Raw genomic sequence first — 22,325 nt, forward strand, 5'->3', positions numbered from 1 at the left:
TGGTTGGATTCGATCTGTGTCACTTCCAGACCTTTTCTTTGCGTCTCCATCAGTTGCTTTATGTTGCAGTTTCAGACTCCGTTGTGAAACCTTCTGTAACATGTGTTTTGTTTTTGTGTTTTTCCAGTTTCCAGCATCAGGAGCTTAGAAAACAACGTGTTCAGGAGAAGATTCTGTTACTGTGTCACAAACGAGACCAACGATTTGACAGGTGGGAACAATCTGATCATTCGGTCTCGGTGTTGAATTATTTTTCTCTTGTCGACACTTTCCCACTTCAGACTTCTCCTGTCTTTGATCAGACTTCACAGCCATCCTGTTGGACGTGATCGGAAACTCGACAAGTTACCTGCACGAGCTCTTTAAATCTACCTCCATATTGTCAGGTACATGGGTGTAAGCTGACGAACAGTCTGATAGACCTGGTCCTCTACTTCCTGTTGTTGATGTGCTGACTGTGTGTTGTGTGTTGGTCAGTGAGTCAGAAGAACAACTCGGAGTGTATCTACATCTGTGTGATGGCCGGTAAGATGGGTAAGTCCAGTAGAGCTCAGTGGATCTGTCCTACCCACTTCAGCTGAGATAATGTCAGTGAGTCAGTGTGTTACCTTGTGTGTCTTTGTCCAGGCAGTGAGGTGCCTGAGCTGTGGGAGGTCGACTCCATCATTCCTCTCTTCAACCAGACCATCGTGGAGGGGCCACACAGAGGTCGGGTCAAGAACTCAGCATTAACATTATTATTATTATTATTAATTATTAAAGCCCCAGTATGTAACTTATTTGGCTTTTTATTAGCAAAAATCAAATATGTCTTTCATAAATACGTATTTCACTGAAGTGGAATCACACCCGCATACAAGTCAAAGCTTTCTGGTACCTTAGAATGAGTTGTTACAAGTCGTTACAAAAACATAAGTGGGCGACGCACCGAACCGAGGCGGCCATGTTGCATCGCCATTTTTTACCTTGAGTGGCAGCGTGACCGTAGGTAACCACGGAAACTCAGCGGAGCTGTGGGCTCGGCCTGTTAAAACTGTCACCACTGTGTAGTGTGAGGAAGGACGGAGGCACTGATGTTGCATTCAGGTGCAGTCAGGCAGACGGCCGTCGACTCGGCAAACCAACCGGATGTCATTTTACGCGACGAGAGAAAGACGGTAAAACGTCATCACCATGACAACATATTGTCAGGCCTGTATTGTTTTGCCTCGTGCTGGCGGACCACTTGTTTACATAGACGCTTGTTTATCCTGTTACATGCAGCGTCTGTTGTCTGTCTGACGTCTGCCCGATTTCACGTGAATGCAACATCAAGAATACGTTCAGATATGCAACCGCACCGCTAGATGGGGGGAATTCCTACATATCATACCTTTAACATTATTGGCCTCAGGCAGAAAAAGGAAGTTCATATGTTAACATGTGGGATTTTAAAAGACGGCCAAAGAGTTCATGGGTAATTAAAATAAGATAATTTCATGAACTGGTGCTGCCATGAAAATGAATGAAGTTCATGGTGAGATTGGTGTTTTTAAAGGTTAAAGAAGAAACAAGGAGTCGACAGTCAGGTTGTTTTTGTCACTCACTGACATTAAGCGACTGAACCACTAGGTGACAGCATTAGCTGCTAGTGTGAAACACATGTGAGGATAAAACCAACAATAGCAACAGTTCACCTTCTTTTCTTTCACTGACTTGTTCATCTTCTTTGTCATTTTGAATTTAGACAGAATTAGATTGAAGTTTTCTTCCTTTTCTCGTAGGTAATGTCTCCTCGTTCAGGCTCCCTGATGGTGAGTCAGTCACGAGCATCTGTTGTCATCCATCAGACACTAAAGAGCCGTTAGACTCATGCTTTGTTTCCAAATATCTCATTTCAAACCTCAGAATGGCACCAGCTGCCCACGAATGTGAGTCACGTCTCTCCATCTGGGCTGAGCTCCATGTTAACCAGCAGAGTCCATTCGACTGCACATGGTGAGTCTGCAGGAGGCCGCCGATGATCACTAAACGTTTTATCTGACATCAGACTCACTCTGTTAAATCTGCCAGTAAAAATCACAATTATTTGTCTAATTAGTGCCAAAATATGAAGTTTTTTTTTTTTTTCCAGAAAAGGAAAGTTATTAGAGGCATCTAAAATGAAGTGTGACCAATAAATTAATATGTATTATAGTGACTCTCCTGCTGAAAATACACAGTTAGTCAAATCTGTGATCTCTTTTATTGTTTCCTCTCGTCTGTGTTTTGTTTCTCAGTTTCATCAACAGTTGTGGACGAAACAACAGCAACTCAACCTGCAACCACCACGACACCACGTGAAGCTACAGCAGATAAACTGGCGATAACAACACAAACAGTGACGACACAAATATCCTCAATACAAATGGCGACCACAGCTCAGTCACAAGCCACAGAACAACCAGTAACAACAACAACCATAACAGTTCTACAGCCGATTGCACCGTCAGTGCAGCCGACCACCTCCCCATTGGTCACAACAGCTGCAGTCGGTACAACCCTGCTGACCACAGGGTCGTCCAAACGCACAACCTCCTCACCAGGGATCAGTGTGACCCGGATCACCACAGCCTCACACCCAACGACCCAACGTACGACTCCAAGTGTCCGTCCTACAGCGGGAACAACAGTGGTGAGCAGGACTACAAAACATCTGATCTGGAGAACTACAACACCCAGCAAGTCTGTGGAAACAGAGAGACCAGGTAAATTTCTATCAGGTCAGTGGGTTTAATATCATAGGAATCAGTAGTTGGTGAAATCCTGTCTGTGTTGTGGTGTTGGATCTACAGAGTCAGGTAGGAGGCACAGAACTAAAGAGCTGGTTCACCCAGAACACTGAGAGATACCAACAAAACTACACAACATCAAACATCTGTACTGCTGACAAGATAAGACAAGGAAGACAGAAAAAAAGAATAGGATAATCCAGACTGTATTCCCAACATTTCTCTTTATTTGAGTTACAACAATCACCCACACAATCCACTTTGTTTTCCCAAGTAAATCATCAATCATCTCCTCATTGATTATTATCATTATATTTACAATCTGATTAAAGCTCATTAGTGAGTGGATTTGAACAACAACAACAACATTTGATGTGACTAACACATCAATGTAAATGTGATTCAGGTTTTCTTAGTTTCACAGTGAGAACAAACATCAACACAACAAAAAATAACAAGAGTCAAAGAGGGTCAAAGTCTCCCCCATAATGATTGCCAGGTGATCTCTGTACAGTGCAGAGACACAACAGCAATGAGGTTTTAGCAACAAACATGGAGACTAAAGAAAGTGATGAACTAAAATACAGATTTTAACCAACTGCACCTTCAGTGATCTTTGTCTGTTTGAGTTCACACAGCTGTATACTGTTTCTAATTTAAACTATAGAAACTTCTCCACTTAAAACTCTCAAGATTGTTGGTGGTCAACATCCAAACAACAGATTCACTTCAACACAGTCACTTTGTTTCATTGTAAAATTATCAATCATCTTCTCATTGATTATTATCATATTTACACTTTGATTAAAGCTCATAGACCTTATTAGAGAGTGGATTTGAACAACATCATCAACATTTGATGTGACAAACACGTATATGTGGTTGTAGATTTCTTAGTTTCCACAGTGAGAACAAACCTCAGTGATAAAGGAAGGTCTGGTGATCTCTTTGTTCAGGCCCAAACAACAACACACAAACACATCAACACAAATATCCAACAAACATTTAGAACTCAGAGAAGTTTCTATTTTCATGTGGAGAAATGTGAGTTTAGGTAAAGAAACATCATCATGAGCAGTGATCTCCTACACGGCTCCAGCCACCTCAACAAACTCAAACATCAACACAACAAGAAATGACAAGAGGTCAAAGTCCCGCCCACAGTGTTTGATTGACAGGTGATCTCTGTGCAGTGTAGAGACACAACAGCAATGAGCATTTGGCAACAAACATGGAGACTAAAGAAAGTGATGAACTAAAATACAGATTTTAACCAACTGCACCTTCAATGATCTTTGTCTATTTGAGTTTACACAACTCTGCTGTGGATTCAGAACCAAGATAAAGTCCAGCATGTAGAGGCTGAGTGAATGTGGTCTGGACTCTGTGGAGGAGAGTCATGGTTTCAGAGACGCTGTAGAAGGACAGAATACCTGCTCTGTGATCCAAGTACACTCCTACTCTGGAGGACTGAGGACCTGAGACTGGAGTCTCGATCTTGTTGAACCGAAATGTGAAACTGTTGTCATTACAATCTAACGACCAAGATTTGTCATTGTCCCCAAATGAACTTTCCTCCCCTGCTCTGTTGATATTCTTGTATGCAACTGCTACATCAACTCTTTTTCCTCTCCTCTCCACCTCCCAGTAACAACGTCCAGTCAGATTCTCTCTACTCAGGACCTGGTCAAATGTAATGAATCTGTCTGGGTGACGACAATAAGACTGATTTTTACCTTGTGTTACTTTTCTGTTTCCCTCAGATAATAACAGACGTGTGCTTGCTGTGTTTGGATCCAGTGTGATTTCCTGTGAATAGCTTAAGAATCTAGCTCTGGTCCTGGGCTCTGATGGTGACGGTAAAACATCCACTTGAGTCTCTGTCAGTGAGATGTTTGTCCATGTGTCTCTCAGAAGGTCCTGTAGTTTATCTCTGAGCTCTGACACAGCTGCTGTCACATCCTCAAAGTGTCTGAGAGGACGGATATTGATGCTGGATGAGTGTGTAGATGGACTGAGTGCTGACAGTGAGGGGTAGTTGTGTAGAAACTGGGTGTGATCCTCTGTGTGTGACAGCAGCTTCAGCTCAGCGTCTTTCCTCTTCAGCTCAGTGATCTCCTGCTCCAGCTTCTTCTGAAGCTCTTTGACTCCACTCACTTGAGTTTTCTGCTGGGATCTGATCTGCTGCTTCAGCTCAGAGCTTCTTTCCTCCATGAGACGGATCAGCTGAGTGAAGATCTTCTCATTGTCCTCCATTGCTTTATCAGCAGAGCCATTGATGGCCTCCACCTCCTGTTGAAGCACATTCACATCTTTCTCCGTGTCCTGGATTCTCTGCTGGATTTTCTGTCGACTCAGCTCCAGCTCTCTCTGCCTCTCAGTCCTTTCTGCTGCAGCTGAGACTGTGTCGTGGCCTTTATGTTCATCCACAGGACAGAGATAACAGATACACTGCTGATCAGTGCGACAGAACATCTTCATCACCTCATCATGACGAGAGCAGATGTTCTCCTGGAGCTTCTCGGAGGGCTCCACCAGCTTGTGTTTCTTTAATGGAGCTACATCAAAATGAAGCTGCAGGTGTTTGTCACAGTAGGAGGCCGGACACGTCAAACAGGACTTGACAGCTTTGAGTTTCCTCCCAGTGCAGACATCACAGGCCACATCTTCAGGTCCAGCATAGCAGTGATCAGCAGGAGCAGCTTGGAGTCCAGTCTTCTTCAGCTCCTCCACTAAAGCTGCAAACATGATGTTTTTCACCAGGACAGGCCTCGGTGTGAAGGTATGCCTACACTGAGGGCAGCTGGCACTGATTTTCTTCCCATCCTCTTCATCCCAGTGGGTTTTAATACAGTTGAAGCAGTAGCTGTGTCCACAGGGAATAGTCACTGGATCATTCAGTAGATCCAGACAGATGGAACAAGAGAAGGTCTCCTGGTCCAGATGAACTCCTTTCTGCGCCATTTCACCTCTCACAGACGACGACTGTCTGAGTTTCTGTTGCTCAGAAGTGAAAGTAGTTTGAGCTCTGATCTCAACAACATGTGTCTCTGCAGTGAACGGGGCCTGTCAGCTGCTCCTCTTCACCACATGTTGGTTCCACCCATCGTAAAACTGTAGATCTGAAGGGGAGGGAACAAGGAAACACATGATCAGGGTGGAGCTCAGTGTGTTTGAGAGCAGGGAGAATAGAGAGGTGATAAGATGAGACTCTCCCCTGTGTGTTTAACCTTTGTACGACAAATAAAAATACAGCTCTCAAGACTTACTCACCGCACAGAGACAACAACAGCATAAAGTGTTTTATTTCTCTGCCCTGAATGAGGCTTGTCCTCCCGGATACAGCTACTTGGAGGCAGCTCGCCGCACTGGGCGGGGTGGTGGCCTAGCTGTCATCCACAGACAAGACCTGGAGTTTTCCCCCATTTCACTGCCTGCAACATCCTCCTGTGAATGTCTAGCATTTAAAATTAAGCCCCCTTTCCCCATGACTGTTCTCCTCACCTACCGCCCCCCCAAATCCAACTCTGCCTTCATCCCTGAAATATCCGATCTCCTCACAACTCTCTGCACTTCCTCTGCGAACACCATCATTTTGGGAGATATAAATATCCACATTGACACCCCTTCTTGTCTCCCCGCTGTTGAGTTCCTCCAGCTTCTGGACTCTCTAAACCTACAACAACATGTTGATGTCCCCACACACTCTAAGGGACACACACTCGACCTGGTCATCTCAAACTCTGCCCCCATCAGCAACCTACTGGTTTATGATCTAGGTGTTTCCGACCACAAGGTAGTTTCAATGGAGCTACCTTTTCCTTCCCCCTACACCAAACCCAAGCGGCAGATTCAGTTCAGAAACCTGAAAAAGATCAATGCGGATGCTCTGGCCCTGGACCTTCAATTTCTCTCCTCTGGCTCCACTGACTTCCTCTCTGCTACTGACTCAGTGGATTCTTACAACCAGTCCCTGAGCAGGCTACTGGACCTCCACGCCCCTCTAACATCCAGGACAGTCTCCTTCTCGCGCTCAGCACCCTGGTACACCTGCGAGCTGCGAAAGATGAAGGCGGCTGGGCGTGTCCTCGAGCGGCAGCTCAAGGCCTCTGGGCTGACTGTTCACAAACAGGCGTACAAGGAGCACAGGAAGGCATACGCAGAAGCTCTGAGTAACGCACGGTCCAGGTTTTATTCCACCATCATCAACAACAGCCCGGGAAACTCAAAACAACTTTTCTCAACAATAAATCACCTTCTCAAACCCCCATCACTCTCCCACTCTGAGGTCACTGAGGAGAGGTGCAACATGCACATCACCTTTTTCAGACAAAAAGTCGCCAACATCCGCTCACATATTTCCACCCCTGCTGCTCCGCCCCCCCAAACTGCTGACCCACTACCGGAGAATGCCCAGCCTCTCTGCTCCTTTCTCACCATCACACAGGGAGAGGTGGAGGATACTGTCAGAAAAATGAAACCAACCACCTGTGCTTTGGACCCCTTCCCCTCAGCCCTGCTAAAGGCCAACATCTCTGCCATATCTCCTGCCATCACCAAGATCATAAACCACTCCCTCCTGGCTGGCTATATCCCACCTGCATTAAAAACCGCTGTCATCAGACCACTGCTGAAAAAACCCACCCTCGACCCAGAAATCCTCTCCAATTACAGACCCATTTCAAACCTGCCATTCCTGTCAAAAGTTCTGGAAAAAATTGTTGCTGCACAACTTCACGATCACCTCAAAGACAATAATCTTTTTGAGAAGTTTCAGTCTGGTTTTCGCCAGGGCCACAGCACAGAAACAGCCTTGGTCAGGGTCACAAATGACCTTCTGATGACATCAGATTCTGGTTCTCCATCTCTTCTCATCCTCCTCGACCCAACAGCTGCTTTTGATACAGTTGACCACAACATCCTCCTCCACCGCCTGCAACATACCATTGGACTCTCAGCCAACGTTTTAAACTGGTTCACCTCCTACTTGACAAACAGAACTGAGCATGTCACCCTGGGCAAAGCAAGGTCAGACACCCACAAGGTCATCTGTGGTGTCCCCCAGGGATCTGTGCTAGGCCCCACCCTTTTCACCCTCTACCTGCTTCCCCTAGGTAAGGTCATCAGCAAGCATGGGATAGCCTACCATTGCTACGCTGACGACAGACAACTCTACCTACGCACAAATCCCACTTCCACTGCTCCCCTGCCAACATCCACACTGACCACCTGCCTGGAGGAGATAGAGGCGTGGATGAAGCTAAATTTCCTTCAACTCAACAGTTCCAAAACAGAAGCCATTCTAGTTGGCACTCCACATCAACTCCACTTTTCCACCATCACCAGCATCACTTTCACCGGTCAAAACATCCCCCTCTCCACTTCTGTCACCAACCTAGGTGTCAAAATTGATCCACAACTCACTTTTGACACCCATATCAAACATCTTTGCAAAACATCATTCTATCACCTCAGGAACATTGCCAAACTCCGGCCAACTCTCACCCTGGCTGATGCGGAGAAGCTCGTCCACGCCTTTGTCTCCTCCAGGCTGGACTATTGTAACGCACTCCTCATCGGGATCTCTGGCAGGAGCTTACAGAGACTGCAATACATCCAGAACAGCGCTGCCAGGATCCTGATGATGGTGCGCAAATATGATCACATCACCCCCATCCTCAAAACCCTCCACTGGCTCCCTGTCCCACTCAGAATTTAGTACAAGGTCTCTCTCCTCACCCACCAGTGCATCCACGGACATGCCCCCCAATACCTCAAAGAACTCCTCACCCCCCACCCCACCACACGCACCCTCCGATCCGCTAATTCAAACACCTTCAAAACCCCGAGAACCAAGCTCCGCACTATGGGTGACCGGGCCTTCTGCTCTGCAGCTCCAAGGCTGTGGAACGCCCTCCCAGACCACCTGAGGGCCCCACAGACCACTGATGCTTTTAAACGAAACCTGAAGACCTATTTATTCAGGAAAGCTTTTTGCTAAATTTTAATACACTCATTTGTCTTTTCTTAACTTGTGTCCCTTTTTAAATTAAGCTTGTACTGTAGCACTTTGAGATTGCTTAAATGTAAAGTGCATTACAAATAAAATTTATTATTATTATTATTATTATTATTATTATTATTCTCACTTTGTTTTTCAGGGACAATGCATTAAGACATTGGTATGTCTCCTGGTTAGACTTTTAGGGAATGACACACACACATTACAAGACTTTAAAATAGATATAAAGACTAATAGTAAAGCAGAGACAGTTAATCAGTGTGTAGAAAACTGATCTCAGTGATGAAGGTGTCGACCTCTTTGCTGCTGTTCTCTGATGTTTTGAGGAGGCAAACATTGTACAAACTCATGTATTCATCAAATAGAGACAGGGCGAGCTTCAGGTGTGTTCGGATAAAAACCTGGTTTCGGCTGAGAAGAGATTTGTTCACTAGATGCAGAGAAACAACTTATGGAATGAACAACAACAACCAAGCGTTAATTTAAGCAGCCTCAGTCCACTTTCTCATGGCCAGATTCTCTCAGCACCCATGCGAGACCTTCATGCACTCCTTCTTGGACTCACTCCCTGGTTTTGACTCCACCCACCAAGGACCACCTCTCCTTGACTCTGCCCCGGGAAACACAATAGCCTTCCGTCCTTTACCACGAGTTTCATCTGTCCTTCTCCTGCGTCTTGTCTGCTTGTGGCTTTTTGGGGAGCCACTGCTTTGAAGTCATCAGGAAAACCCATGTCTCTTAATACCTTATCTCTTTGAGTCTTACTCCATCTGCTGGTTCAACAATCCCTCTGTCCATTCACAACCTTCTGTTGACCTTCCCTTGTGGGTTTGTCTGTTTCACTGCCTGCTAACCTGTTGCCAACTCTGCTCCGAACCCAACCGGCCCTCCAAAAATACCGTCGCTCATCCCTGAACCCACACTTAATACTCAGTTTCCCCATGATCTCAACAAGCTACAAGAACAGAACTGTCATCATCTATCTGGACCCTGCACATGCTTACTTGTTTCCCTCTGCTGCTCACCTGAAATCTGCCCCACCCTGTCAATCAGTGACTCTAACGAGAGTTTTAATGAAGGTCATTACATTCTGCTTGTCCAAATTGTGCTCAAAATACACCATAACCTGTTACATATTGAATTTAATTCCAACAGAAAATAAAGATATGTGGCCCATTTATTATTTTTATGAGGAAACTAGTTTGTTAATATCAGACAAAAACATATTTTGTGTTTTTGTGTTTTGTGGCACAACACACACACACACACACACACACACACACACACACACACACACACACACATTTACATACAAACATAAGACTCAATAACAAATGAATTCAATAAGCAGAGTGGAAACCAAACTAAACGATATGCTCCCCTACAGATGAGTAATGCTGCAACTGCTCGTTTCTTTTAAAGTGAGCTTGGTGTGTTCAGTCTCCTCCACAAAAACACTGCAATGACACAGTTAGAGATGAGGAAAATAACCTTTATTTAAACAACACAAGTAAAATTTCAACAGTGTAGTTCTGATCAAAACAGATTTCGATTTCGGTTTTACGAAGACTGGTTAAAAAAAAAAAAATTGAAGGAGAAGAAATAAGGAAAACAATTTTACTTTATCAACACTCTAATTTCCGTTCTGTACTGTTTCTAATTTTAACTGTAGAAACGTCTCCACTTAAAAAAATCTCAATGTTGTTGGTGGGTAACATCCAAAACAACAGATTTGCCTTATCTACACAGTCACTTTGTTTCACCAAAAAGTAATGAATAATCTCCTCATTGATTATTATCATGATATTTACACATCATCATACACACAAACACATCAACACAAATATCCAACAAACATTTAGAGCTCAGAGAAGTTTCTGTTTTCATGTGTAGAAATGTGAGTTTAGGTAAAGAAACATCAGCATGAGCAGTGATCTCCTCCACGGCTCCAGCTCCACCTCAACAAACTCAAACATCAACACAACAAGAAATGACAAGAGGTCAAAGTCCCGCCCACAATGTTTGATTGACAGGTGATCTCTGTGCAGTGCAGAGACACAACAGCAATGAGACTTTAGCAACAAACATGGAGACTAAAAGTGATGAACTAAAATACAGATTTTAACCAACTGTACCTTCAATGATCTTTGTCTATTTTAGTTTACGCAACTCTGCTGTGGATTGATATTCAACATAAAATCCAGCATGTAGAGGCTGAGTGAATGTGGTCTGGACTCTGTGGAGGAGAGTCATGGTTTCAGAGACGCTGTAGAAGGACAGAATACCTGCACTGTGATCCAGGTACACTCCTACTCTGGAGGACTGAGGACCTGAGACTGGAATCTGGGTGTTGTTGAACCTAAATGTGAAACTGTTGTTAGAACAATCTAATGACCAAGATTTGTCATTGTCTCCGAATGAACTTTCATCTCCTGCTCTGCTAATATTCTTGTATGCGACTGCTACATCAACTCTTTTTCCTCTCCACTCCACCTCCCAGTAACAACGTCCAGTCAGACTCTCTCTACTCAGGACCTGATACCATGAAGTGAATCTGTGTGGGTGACGAGAATATGTCTGTTCTTTCCTCATAATTGTCACTTTTCTGTTTCCCTCAGATAATAACAGTGCTTTATTTACTGTGTTTGGATCCAGTGTGATTTCCTGTGAATATCTTAAGAAGCCAGCTCTGGTCCTGGGCTCTGGTGGTGACAGTAAAACATCCACTTCAGTCACTGCCAGTGAGATGTTTGTCCATGTGTCTCTCAGAAGGTCCTGTAGTTCGTCTCTGAGCTCTGACACAGCTGCTGTCACATCCTCAAAGTGTCTGAGAGGACGGATATTGATGCTGGATGAGTGTGCACATTGAATGAGTGCCAGTGAGGGGTAGTTGAGTAGAAACTGAGTGTGATCCTCTGTGTGTGACAGCAGCTTCAGCTCAGCGTCTTTCCTCTTCAGCTCAGTGATCTCCTGCTCCAGCTTCTTCTGAAGCTCTTTGACTCCACTCACTTGAGTTTCCTGCTGGGATCTGATCTGCTGCTTCAGCTCAGAGCTTCTTTCCTCTATGAGACGGATCAGCTCATTGAAGATCTTCTCATTGTCCTCCACTGCTTTATCAGCAGAGTCATTGATGGCCTCCACCTCCTGTTGAAGCACCTTCACATATTTCTCTGTGTCCTGGATTCTCTGCTGGATTTTTTGCTCCAGCTCTCTCTGCCTCTCAGTCCTTTCTGCTGCAGCTGAGACTGTGTCGTGGCCTTTATGTTCATCCACAGGGCAGAGATAACAGATACACTGCTGATCAGTGCGACAGAACATCTTCATCACCTCATCATGACGAGAGCAGATGTTCTCCTGGAGCTTCTTGGAGGGCTCCACCAGCTTGTGTTTCTTTAATGGAGCTACATCATAATGAGGCTGCAGGTGTTTCTCACAGTAGGAGGCCAAACACGTCAAACAGGACTTGACAGCTTTGACTTTTCTCCCAGTGCAGAAATCACAGGCCACATCTTCAGGTCCAGCATAGCAGTGATCAGCAGGAGCATCTTGGAGTTCAGTCTTCTTCAGCTCCTCCACTAAAGCTCCAAACATGACGTTTTTCACCAGGTCAGGTCTTGGTGTGAAGTTCTTCCTACACTGAGGGCAGCTGTAGATTCTCTTCCCATCCTCTTCATCCCAGTGGGTTTTAATACAGTTGAAGCAGTAGCTGTGTCCACAGGGAATAGTCACTGGATCCTTCAGTAGATCCAGACAGATGGAACAAGAGAAGGTCTCCTGGTCTAGATGAACTCCTTTCTGCGCCATTTCACCTCTCACAGACGACGACTGTCTGAGTTTCTGTTGCTCAGAAGTGAAACTAGTTTGAGCTCTGATCTATAAACAACATGTATCTCTGCTGTGAACGGGGCCTTTCAGCTCCTCCTCTTCACCACATGTTGGTTCCACCCATCTTCAAACTGTAGATCTGAAGGGGAGGGAACAAGGAAACACATGATCAGGGTGGAGCTCACTGTGTTTGAGAGCAGGAAGAAGAGGGAGGGGATAAGATGAGACTCTTCCGTGTGTTTTTAACTTTTGTACGACACAAAGATCAGAATATGACAAATAAAAATACAGCTTTCCAGACTTACTCACCGCATACACAAACAACTAATGCACAAAGTGTTGTATTTCTCACTTTATTTTTCAGGGACAGTGCATTTAGACATTGATATATCTCCTGGTTAGACTTTTAGGAAATGACACACACACATTACAAGACTTACAGATATAAAGACTAATAGTAAAGCAGAGACAAATCATCAGTGTGTGGAGCACTGGTCCCTGTGATGCAGGTGTCGACCTCTTTGCTGTTGTTCTCTGATGTTTTGAGGAGACAAACATCTTAATACAAAGTCATATATCAGATGGAGACAGGACAAGCTTCAGGTGTGTTAAAAAAAATGGTTTCAGCCGAGAAGAGATTTGTTCACTAGATGCAGAGAAACAACTTGTGGAATGAACAACAAAAACCAAGCCTTAATTTAAGCAGCCTCAGTCCACTTTCTAATGGCCAGATTGCCTCAACACCTATGCGAGACCCTCCAGCACTCATTCTCTGACTCACCCCCAAGTTTAGACTCCACCCTCCTAGGACCACCTCTCCTCGTTTATGCCCCAGGAAACACAACAGCCTTCTGTCGTTTACCACGAGTTTCATCTGTCCTTCTCCTGCGTCTTGTCTGCTTGTGGCTTTTTGGGGAGCCACTGCTTTGAAGTCATCAGGAAAACCCATGTCTCTTAATACCTTATCTCTTTGAGTCTTACTCCATCTGCTGGTTCAACAATCCCTCTGTCCATTCACAACCTTCTGTTGACCTTCCCTTGTGGGTTTGTCTGTTTCACTGCCTGCTAACCTGTTGCCAACTCTGCTCTGAACCCAACCGGCCCTCCAAAAATACCGCCGCTCATCCTTGAACCCACACTTAACACTCAGTTTCCCCATGATCTCAACAGGCTACAAGAACAGAACTGTCATCATCTATCTGGACCCTGCACATGCTTACTTGTTTCCCTCTGCTGCTCACCTGAAATCTGCCCCACCCTGTCAATCAGTGACTCTAACGAGAGTTTTAATGAAGGTCATTACATTCTGCTTGTCTGTATTGTGCTCAAAATACACCACAACCTGTTACATATTGAATTTAATTCCAACAGAAAATAAAGATATGTGGCCCATTTATTATTTTTATGAGGAAACTAGTTTGTTAATATTAGACAAAAACATATTTTGTGTTTTTGTGTTTTGTGGCACAACACACACATTTACACACAAACATAAGACTCAATAAGAAAAGAATTCAATAAGCAGAGTGGAAACCAAACTAAACGATATGCTCCCCTACAGATGAGTAACACTGCAACTGCTCGTTTCTTTTAAAGTGAGCTTGGTGTGTTCAATCTCCTCCACAAAAGCACTGCAATGACACAGTTAGAGATGAGGAAAATAACCTTTATTTAAACAACACAAGTAAAATTTCAACAGTGTAGTTCTGATCAAAACAGATTTAGATTTCGGTTTTACGAAGACTGGTTAAAAAAAATAAATTGAAGGAGAAGAAATAAGGAAAACAATTTTACTTTATCAAGACTCTAATTTCCGTTCTGTACTGTTTCTAATTTTAACTGTAGAAACGTCTCCACTTAAAAAAATCTCAAGGTTGTTGGTGGGCAACATCCAAAACAACAGATTTGCTTCTACTACACAGTCACTTAGTTTCACCAAAAAGTAATCAATCATCTCCTCATTGATTATTATCATGATATTTACACACACCGTCATACACACAAACACATCAACACAAATTTCCAACAAACATTTAGAGCTCAGAGAAGTTTCTATTTTCATGTGGAGAAATGTGAGTTTAGGTAAAGAAACATCATCATGAGCAGTGATCTCCTCCACGGCTCCAGCTCCACCTCAACAAACTCAAACATCAACACAACAAGAAATGACAAGAGGTCAAAGTCCCGCCCACAATGTTTGATTGACAGGTGATCTCTGTGCAGTGCAGAGACACAACAGCAATGAGCTTTTAGCAGCAAACATGGAGACTAAAGAAAGTGATGAACTAAAATACAGATTTTAACCAACTGCACCTTCAATGATCTTTGTCTATTTGAGTTTACACAACTCTGCTGTGGATCCATCAAAGTAAACAAAAAATCCAGCATGTAGAGGCTGAGTGAATGTGGTCTGGACTCTGTGGAGGAGAGTCATGGTTTCAGAGACGCTGTAGAAGGACAGAATACCTGCTCTGTGATCCAGGTACACTCCTACTCTGGAGGACTGAGGACCTGAGACTGGAGTCTCGATGTCATTGAACCTAAATGTGAAACTGTTGTCATTGCAATCTAACGACCAAGATTTGTTATTGTCCCCAAATGAACTTTCATCCTGTGATCTGCTGATATTCTTATATGCAACTGCTACATCAACTCTTTTTCCTCTCCTCTCCACCTCCCAGTAACAACGCCCAGTCAGACTCTCTGTACTCAGGACCTGAGAATATGTAATGAATCTGTCTGGGTGATGAGAGTAAGACTGATCTTTACTCATCGCTGTTACTTTCCTGTTTCCCTCAGATAATAACAGACGTGTGTTTGCTGTGTTTGGATCCAGTGTGATTTCCTGTGAATATCTTAAGAAGTCAGCTCTGGTCCTGGGCTCTGGTGGTGACAGTAAAACATCCACCTGAGTCACTGTCAGTGAGATGTTTGTCCATGTGTCTCTCAGAAGGTCCTGTAGTTTATCTCTGAGCTCTGACACAGCTGCTGTCACATCCTCAAAGTGTCTGACAGGACGGATGTTGATGCTGGATGTGTGTGTAGATGGACTGAGTGCTGACAGTGAGGGGTAGTTGTGTAGAAACTGGGTGTGATCCTCTGTGTGTGACAGCAGCTTCAGCTCAGCGTCTTTCCTCTTCAGCTCAGTGATCTCCTGCTCCAGCTTCTTCTGAAGCTCTTTGACTACACTCACTTGAGTTTCCTGCTGGGATCTGATCTGCTGCTTCAGCTCAGAGCTTCTTTTCTCCATGAGACGGATCAGCTGAGTGAAGATCTTCTCACTGTCCTCCACTGCTTTATCAGCAGAGCCATTGATGGCCTCCACCTCCTGTTGAAGCACCTTCACATCTTTCTCTCTGTCCTGGATTCTCTGCTGGATTTGTTGTCGACTCAGCTCCAGCTCTCTCTGCCTCTCAGTCCTTTCTGCTGCAGCTGAGACTGTGTCGTGGCCTTTGTGTTCATCCACAGGACACAGATAACAGATACACTGCTGATCAGTGCGGCAGAACATCTTCATCACCTCATCATGACAAGAGCAGATGTTCTCCTGGAGCTTCTTGGAGGGCTCCACCAGCTTGTGTTTCTTGAATGTTGGTGATTGAAAATGAGGTTGCAGGTGATTCTCACAGTAGGAGGCTAAACAAACCAGACAGGACTTGACAGCTTTGAGTTTTCTCCCAGTGCAGACATCACAGGCCACATCTTCAGGTCCAGCATAGCAGTGATCAGCAGGAGCAGCTTGGAGTCCAGTCTTTTTTAGCTCCTCCACTAAAGCTGCTAACATGGTGTTTTTCACCAGGACAGGCCTCAGTGTGAAGGTCTGCCTACACTGAGGGCAGCTGTAGATTTTCTTCCCATCCTCTCCATCCCAGTGGGTTTTAATACAGTTGAAGCAGTAGCTGTGTCCGCAGGGAATAGCCACTGGATCCTTCAGTAGATCCAGACAGATGGAACAAGAGAAGGTCTCCTGGTCCAGATGAACTCCTTTCTGCGCCATTTCACCTCTCACAGACGACGACTGTCTTGAGTTTCTGTTGCTCAGAAGTTAAACGAGTTTGAGCTCTGATCTAAACAACATGTGTCTCTGCAGTGAACGGGGCCTGTCAGCTCCTCCTCTTCACCACATGTTGGTTCCACCCATCTTCAAACTGTAGATCTGAAGGGGAGGGAACAAGGAAACAAATGATCAGGGTGGAGCTCACTGTGTTTGAGAGCAGGAAGAAGAGGGAGGTGATAAGATGAGACTCTCCCGTGTGTGTTTAGCTTTTGTACGACACAAAGATCAGAATATGACAAATAAAAATACAGCTTTCCAGACTTACTCACATAGACAGACAACCAAAGCACAAAGTGTTGTATTTCTCACTTTATTTATCAGGGACAGTGCATTTAGACATTGGTATGTCTCCTGGTTTGACTTCTAGGAAATGACACACACATCACAAGACTTACAGATATAAAGACTAATAGTAAAGCAGAGACAGATCATCAGTGTGTAGAGCACTGGTCCCTGTGATGCAGGTGTCGACCTCTTTGCTGTTGTTCTCTGATGTTTTGAGGAGACAAACATCTTAATACAAAGTCATGTATTTATCAGATAAAGACAGGACAAGCTTCAGGTGTGTTTGGATAAAAATAATGGTTTCAGCTGAGAAGAGATTCATCTGTCCTTCTCCTGCGTCTTGTCTGCTTGTGGCTTATTGGGGAGCCACTACTTCTGAGTCATCTAACCCAGTTTCTCTTAATATCTTATCTCTTTAAGACTTACTCCATCTGCTGGTTGAACAGTCCCCCCGTCCATCCATAACCTTCTGTCAGCCTGCTAACCTGTTGCCAACTCTGTTCTGAACCCAACCAGCCCTTCAATGATAACGTCGCTCATCCCTGAATCCAAACTTAATGCTCAGTTCCCCAATAAACCCAACAAGCTACAAGAACAGAACTGTTATTGTGTGGCCTAGTTATTTTTATCAGGAAAATAGTATGTTCATATGAGACAAAAAACATATTTTGTATTTGTTGGCACTACACACACATACTTACACACCAACAGTTGTGTTTCATCAAGACTCGATAGTAACTGAATTCAATAAGCAGAGTTGGAACCAGAATGTTCAAACTGAAACAATACCCTCCCCTACAGATCAGTGATGCTCTTTTCTTTTTTTGTGAGCTGTGTGTGTTTGGTCTCCTCAACAGAAACACTGCAACGATACAGTAAGAGATCAGGAAAATAACCTTTATTTATAACAACATGAGTCAAATTTCCACTGTGTAGTTCTGATCAAAACAAATCCAGATTTCTGTTTTACAAAGACCGGTGTAAAATAAAAAAAAAACTGTAGAAACATCTCCACTTAAAAAATATCAAGATTGTTGGGTGGTTAACATCCAAAACAACAGATTTGCTTCATCCACACAGTCACCTTGTTTTGTTTTGTTTTGTTTTGTTTTATTGTTTGCACTAACAGACATACAATTGGTACAAGTACAAGATCAGTAAAAGACAAAAAACTGTGCAGGAAAGATCATAAAGCCCAATGGGCTTATAAGCGACCTCCCCTTTCAAACCTATGAATAACTTTTCTTAAGACTTTACTCCCCCCTCCCCACCATATACCCCCCCATCCACACAGTCACTTTGTTTCACCAAAAAGTAATCAATCATCTCCTCATTGATTATTATCATGATATTTACAGCAGTCAAATGAAAATTGGGGATGCAGCTTTTGTGACCTACACCCCTAAGCTCTGGAACACACTACCTTTAGATATCAGGGAAGCCAACTCAATAAATATCCTTAAAAGTGAGCTAAAAATGTATCTGTTCACCCTAGCTTTTAACTAGCTTCTAATTAGCCGGGGACAAAAGTCCTAGCCGAAATCTCAGAGAGTACACTAGACCAGGGGTTCCCAAACTTTTCCATGGCAAGGCCCCCTGAATAGCATTAGTTTCTGGCCGCGGACCCCCTTTGCAAACCCACTGAATTTTGAAACAGTTAGCAGTTAATGGTCACAATGTCATGAATGATAATTTGTCTGGCAGGCAATTTGAAAGATGAGCATAGCAAATAAGGTTTTGATATGTTATTTTATCATAAATTATATTTTATAATAATGCCCAAAATACAATTATTTGATTTTGTTTTGTTATTTGCATTTGCTGAAAAACAATAGAAAATGCACGCACATCCACAAAATTTGCCAGACAAAAAAATGCAAATAATAGGCAAAACACAAAGTCTGCACACCTGTAGCAGCTCCGAGATAATTGTTTATTATGACCTTGATAAAAAACAATTACCTTGGAGCTGCTGCTGGTGTGCGGACTTTGTGTTTTGCCTATTATTTGCATTTGTTCTCATCTTCCCTCCAATTTGCTGAGGACCCCCTAAGAACCCACTGCACTAGATGATAGGTCAGCAACCTTCATTAATGCTCTGTACTAATGCTAGGGCAAGATAATATTTTCTTTGTTTTATTGCTGATTTATCTCTTTTCTTTTCTTATCATGTTTTTATTGTTCTCTTAATGTTCCTTCTTTTATTGTGTGAAATGTGCTCCTCCACAGCTCCAGCTCCACCTCAACAAACTCAAACATAAACACAACAAAAAATGACAAGAGGTCAAAACGCTGACGAGGACCCTCAGCAACGGACACAAAGATACTAAAGACATATAGGAACTAGGACACACATTTGAGCTCATGTCTACTTGAGTTTACACAACTCAGCTGTGGATCCAGAACTAAGACAAAATCCAGCATGTAGAGGCTGAGTGAATTTGGTCTGGACTTTGTGGAGGAGAGTCATGGTTTCAGAGACGCTATAGAAGGACAGAATACCTGCTCTGTGCTCCAGGAACACTCCTACTCTGGAGGACCGAGGACCTGAGACTTGAGTGAAAGTTCTGTTGGAACTAAATGTGAAACTGTTTGAGTCGCAGTGTAACGACCAAGATTCGTTATTGTCTCCAAAATAACTTCTCTTCCCTCGTCTGCTGATATTCTTGTATGAAACTGCCACAGAAACTCCTCCTTTCCACTCCACCTCCAAGTAACAACGTCCAGTCAGACTCTCGCTACTCAGGACCTGACAATAACCAGTGAATCTGTCTGGGTGATCAGGATAAGACTGTGTCCTATCTCCTGTTACTTTTCTGTTTCCCTCAGACAATGACAGTTCTTTGCTTACTGTGTTTGGATCCAGTGTGATTTCCTGTGAATATTGTAAGAATTCAGCTCTGGTCTTGGGCTCTTTTGGTGACAGTAAAACATCCACTTGAGTCACTGTCAGTGAGATGTTTGTCCATGTGTCTCTCAGAAGGTCCTGTAGTTTATCTCTGAGCTCTGACACAGCTGCTGTCACATACTCAAAGTATCTCAGAGGACGACTGTTGATGCTGGATGGGTGTGTAGATGGACTGAGTGCTGACAGTGAGGGGTAGTTGTGTAGAAACTGGGTGTGATCCTCTGTGTGTGACAGCAGCTTCAGCTCAGCGTCTTTCCTCTTCAGCTCAGTGATCTCCTGCTCCAGCTTCTTCTGAAGCTCTTTGACTCTATTCACTTGAGTTTCCTGCTGGGATCTGATCTGCTGCTTCAGCTCAGAGCTTCTTTCCTCCATGAGATGGATCAGCTGAGTGAAGATCTTCTCATTGTCCTCCACTGCTTTATCAGCAGAGCCATTGATATCCTCCACTTCCTGTTGAAGCACCTTCACATCTTTCTCTCTGTCCTGGATTCTCTGCTGGATGTTTTGCTCCAGCTCTCTCTGCCTCTCAGTCCTTTCTGCTGCAGCTGAGACTGTGTCGTGGCCTTTATGTTCATCCACAGGGCAGAGATAACAGATACACTGCTGATCAGTGCGGCAGAACATCTTCATCACCTCATCATGACGAGAGCAGATGTTCTCCTGGAGCTTCTTGGAGGGCTCCACCAGCTTGTGTTTCTTAAATGTAGGAGATTGAAAATGAGATTGGAGATGATTCTCACAGTAAGAAGCCAAACAAACCAGACAGGACTTGGCAGCTTTGAGTTTTCTCCCAGTGCAGACATCACAGGCCACATCTTCAGGTCCAGCATAGCAGTGATCAGCAGGAGCAGCTTGGAGTCCAGTCTTCTTCAGCTCCTCCACTAAAGCTGCTAACATGGTGTTTTTCACCAGGTCAGGTCTTGGTGTGAAGTTCTTCCTACACTGAGGACAGCTGTAGATTTTCTTCCCATCCTCTTCATCCCAGTGGGTTTTAATACAGCTGAAGCAGTAGCTGTGTCCACAGGGAATAGTCACTGGATCCTTCAGTAGATCCAGACAGATGGAACAAGAGAAGGTCTCCTGGTCCAGACGAATTCTTTTCTGTGCCATTTCACCTCTCACAGACGACGACTGTCTGAGTTTCTGTTGCTCAGAAGTGAAACTAGTTTGAGCTCTGATCTAAACAACATGTGTCTCTGCAGTGAACGGGGCCTGTCAGCTCCTCCTCTTCACCACATGTTGGTTCCACCCATCTTCAAACTGTAGATCTGAAGGGGAGGGAACAAGGAAACACATGATCAGGGTGGAGCTCACTGGCTACGTTCCAAAAGCGGGTTGACTCGCTTTCCCTCACTTGCCCTCAGCACTTGCCATTGGGGGGAATCCCCGCCGCCATCATAGGGGCTGTTCCATTTCTCTGAACAGCCGAAGTGAACTTGGTGAGATCGAGTCAACATTGCTGATCACTCCAGAGCTGTGTGTCACCCACAATGCATTGCAGTGGTGTACAAAAAATACATTCATGCGGTGGCAATATTGAACCTCATACACAGTTGTGTTTTTACCACCAAAGAAGAAGAAAATAAATGAAAGGGGTCAGTAAATATTCTATGAGACTAGTTTAGCAGTGGCAGCATGTCAGAGCAAATAATTTACAAGTGGTATTAGAAATATAGTAACTTACTGGTCACAAAAAAAACTTGTGTCGAAAGACCTTTTTAATCTGACCTTTCATATTCATATAGTTGCTGTGCCTGTGTTGATGTGTAGTTTAATAAGGCATTTTAAACAGGATTGGTCTGATGAGGAAGCAGAGCTCATCATCAGTGAAAGAGACAGAGAGAAAGAGTATTATAGAGTATTGAATTTTCACCGTAAACTGGCCAGCCCTGGCCCTCGCTTGTTTTGTTTTTCCTTTCTTTCTTTTTTTTGCGGCCGCATCAGCACGGTCACATCTTTACATGACAGCTGTTTGGCCCCCTGACCGGTCCATCAGTACCGTCTGCATGTATTTCTTATTATAAGAGTCAGTATAAAAGGAAAGGGAAACTCAACCTGCTTTGGAACGCAGCCACTGTGTTTGAGAGCAGGAAGAAGAGGGAGGTGATCAGGTTTGACTCGGTCTTGTGGACCTGATTAACTTAGATCCCAGATAAGGGGAACCAAATTGTGTGCTTCTGGTAAAGTTTTGCGTGTTTTGTTAGCGCACAAAAAACAGGTGATCTACTAAGAGCAACCTGCTAAATGACAGCACGCGAAAACCAGTCCCGGTCCTAGAGCTGAGCAGTAGAGGCTGACACGGGAGTGTTTTTTCAAACCTGTCCCGTCCTGCTCCCACAAAAAAATTCCTGTCCCGGTCCCGTGACAAAGTCAGAAAATAATCCCGTCCTGTCCGAATCCCGAATAAATAACTCCCGATTCTGTCCCATTACCGTTTTTCTATTTTAGAACACACAGTCGGCGTCACAGTCAAGTAAA

At 44.0% G+C, this 22,325-nt stretch overlaps 4 protein-coding genes across 4 annotated transcripts in view; 1 reads left to right on the forward strand and 3 right to left on the reverse strand.

Moving 5' to 3' along the window:
* Positions 1 to 5,891, reverse strand: part of LOC311001062 (tripartite motif-containing protein 16-like) — a gene marked incomplete at its 3' end in the record, with an annotated part of 113,118 nt that extends 107,227 nt beyond the window's left edge. The window contains exon 1 of the mRNA XM_083992028.1: positions 5,727 to 5,891. The remainder of the gene's footprint in view (positions 1 to 5,726) is intronic.
* hhla1 (HHLA1 neighbor of OC90) overlaps positions 1 to 22,325 on the forward strand; it is a 34,418-nt gene that overhangs the window by 4,435 nt on the left and 7,658 nt on the right. Inside the window, exons 6-12 of the mRNA XM_083990705.1 lie at positions 128 to 211; positions 303 to 386; positions 478 to 534; positions 628 to 708; positions 1,764 to 1,793; positions 1,888 to 1,977; positions 2,259 to 2,726. Of these exons, the coding sequence (XP_083846831.1) occupies positions 128 to 211; positions 303 to 386; positions 478 to 534; positions 628 to 708; positions 1,764 to 1,793; positions 1,888 to 1,977; positions 2,259 to 2,726 (894 nt within the window). The remainder of the gene's footprint in view (positions 1 to 127; positions 212 to 302; positions 387 to 477; positions 535 to 627; positions 709 to 1,763; positions 1,794 to 1,887; positions 1,978 to 2,258; positions 2,727 to 22,325) is intronic.
* Positions 4,050 to 12,576, reverse strand: LOC311000018 (tripartite motif-containing protein 16-like; the record flags this gene model as incomplete). Its single annotated transcript, XM_083990656.1, has 5 exons — positions 4,050 to 4,877; positions 5,136 to 5,714; positions 6,759 to 6,868; positions 8,256 to 8,319; positions 12,118 to 12,576. The coding sequence occupies 5 exons, from the start codon at positions 12,574 to 12,576 to the stop codon at positions 4,050 to 4,052; spliced, it is 2,040 nt and encodes a 679-aa protein (XP_083846782.1).
* Positions 14,927 to 20,957, reverse strand: LOC311000019 (uncharacterized protein; the record flags this gene model as incomplete). Its single annotated transcript, XM_083990657.1, is given in 3 exon segments — positions 14,927 to 16,615; positions 16,617 to 16,659; positions 19,312 to 20,957. Coding segments are annotated over 3 exon segments (3,378 nt in total).

Source organism: Trachurus trachurus, assembly GCF_905171665.1.
Source record: "Trachurus trachurus genome assembly, chromosome: 17".
Classification (NCBI taxonomy): Eukaryota; Metazoa; Chordata; class Actinopteri; order Carangiformes; family Carangidae; genus Trachurus; species Trachurus trachurus.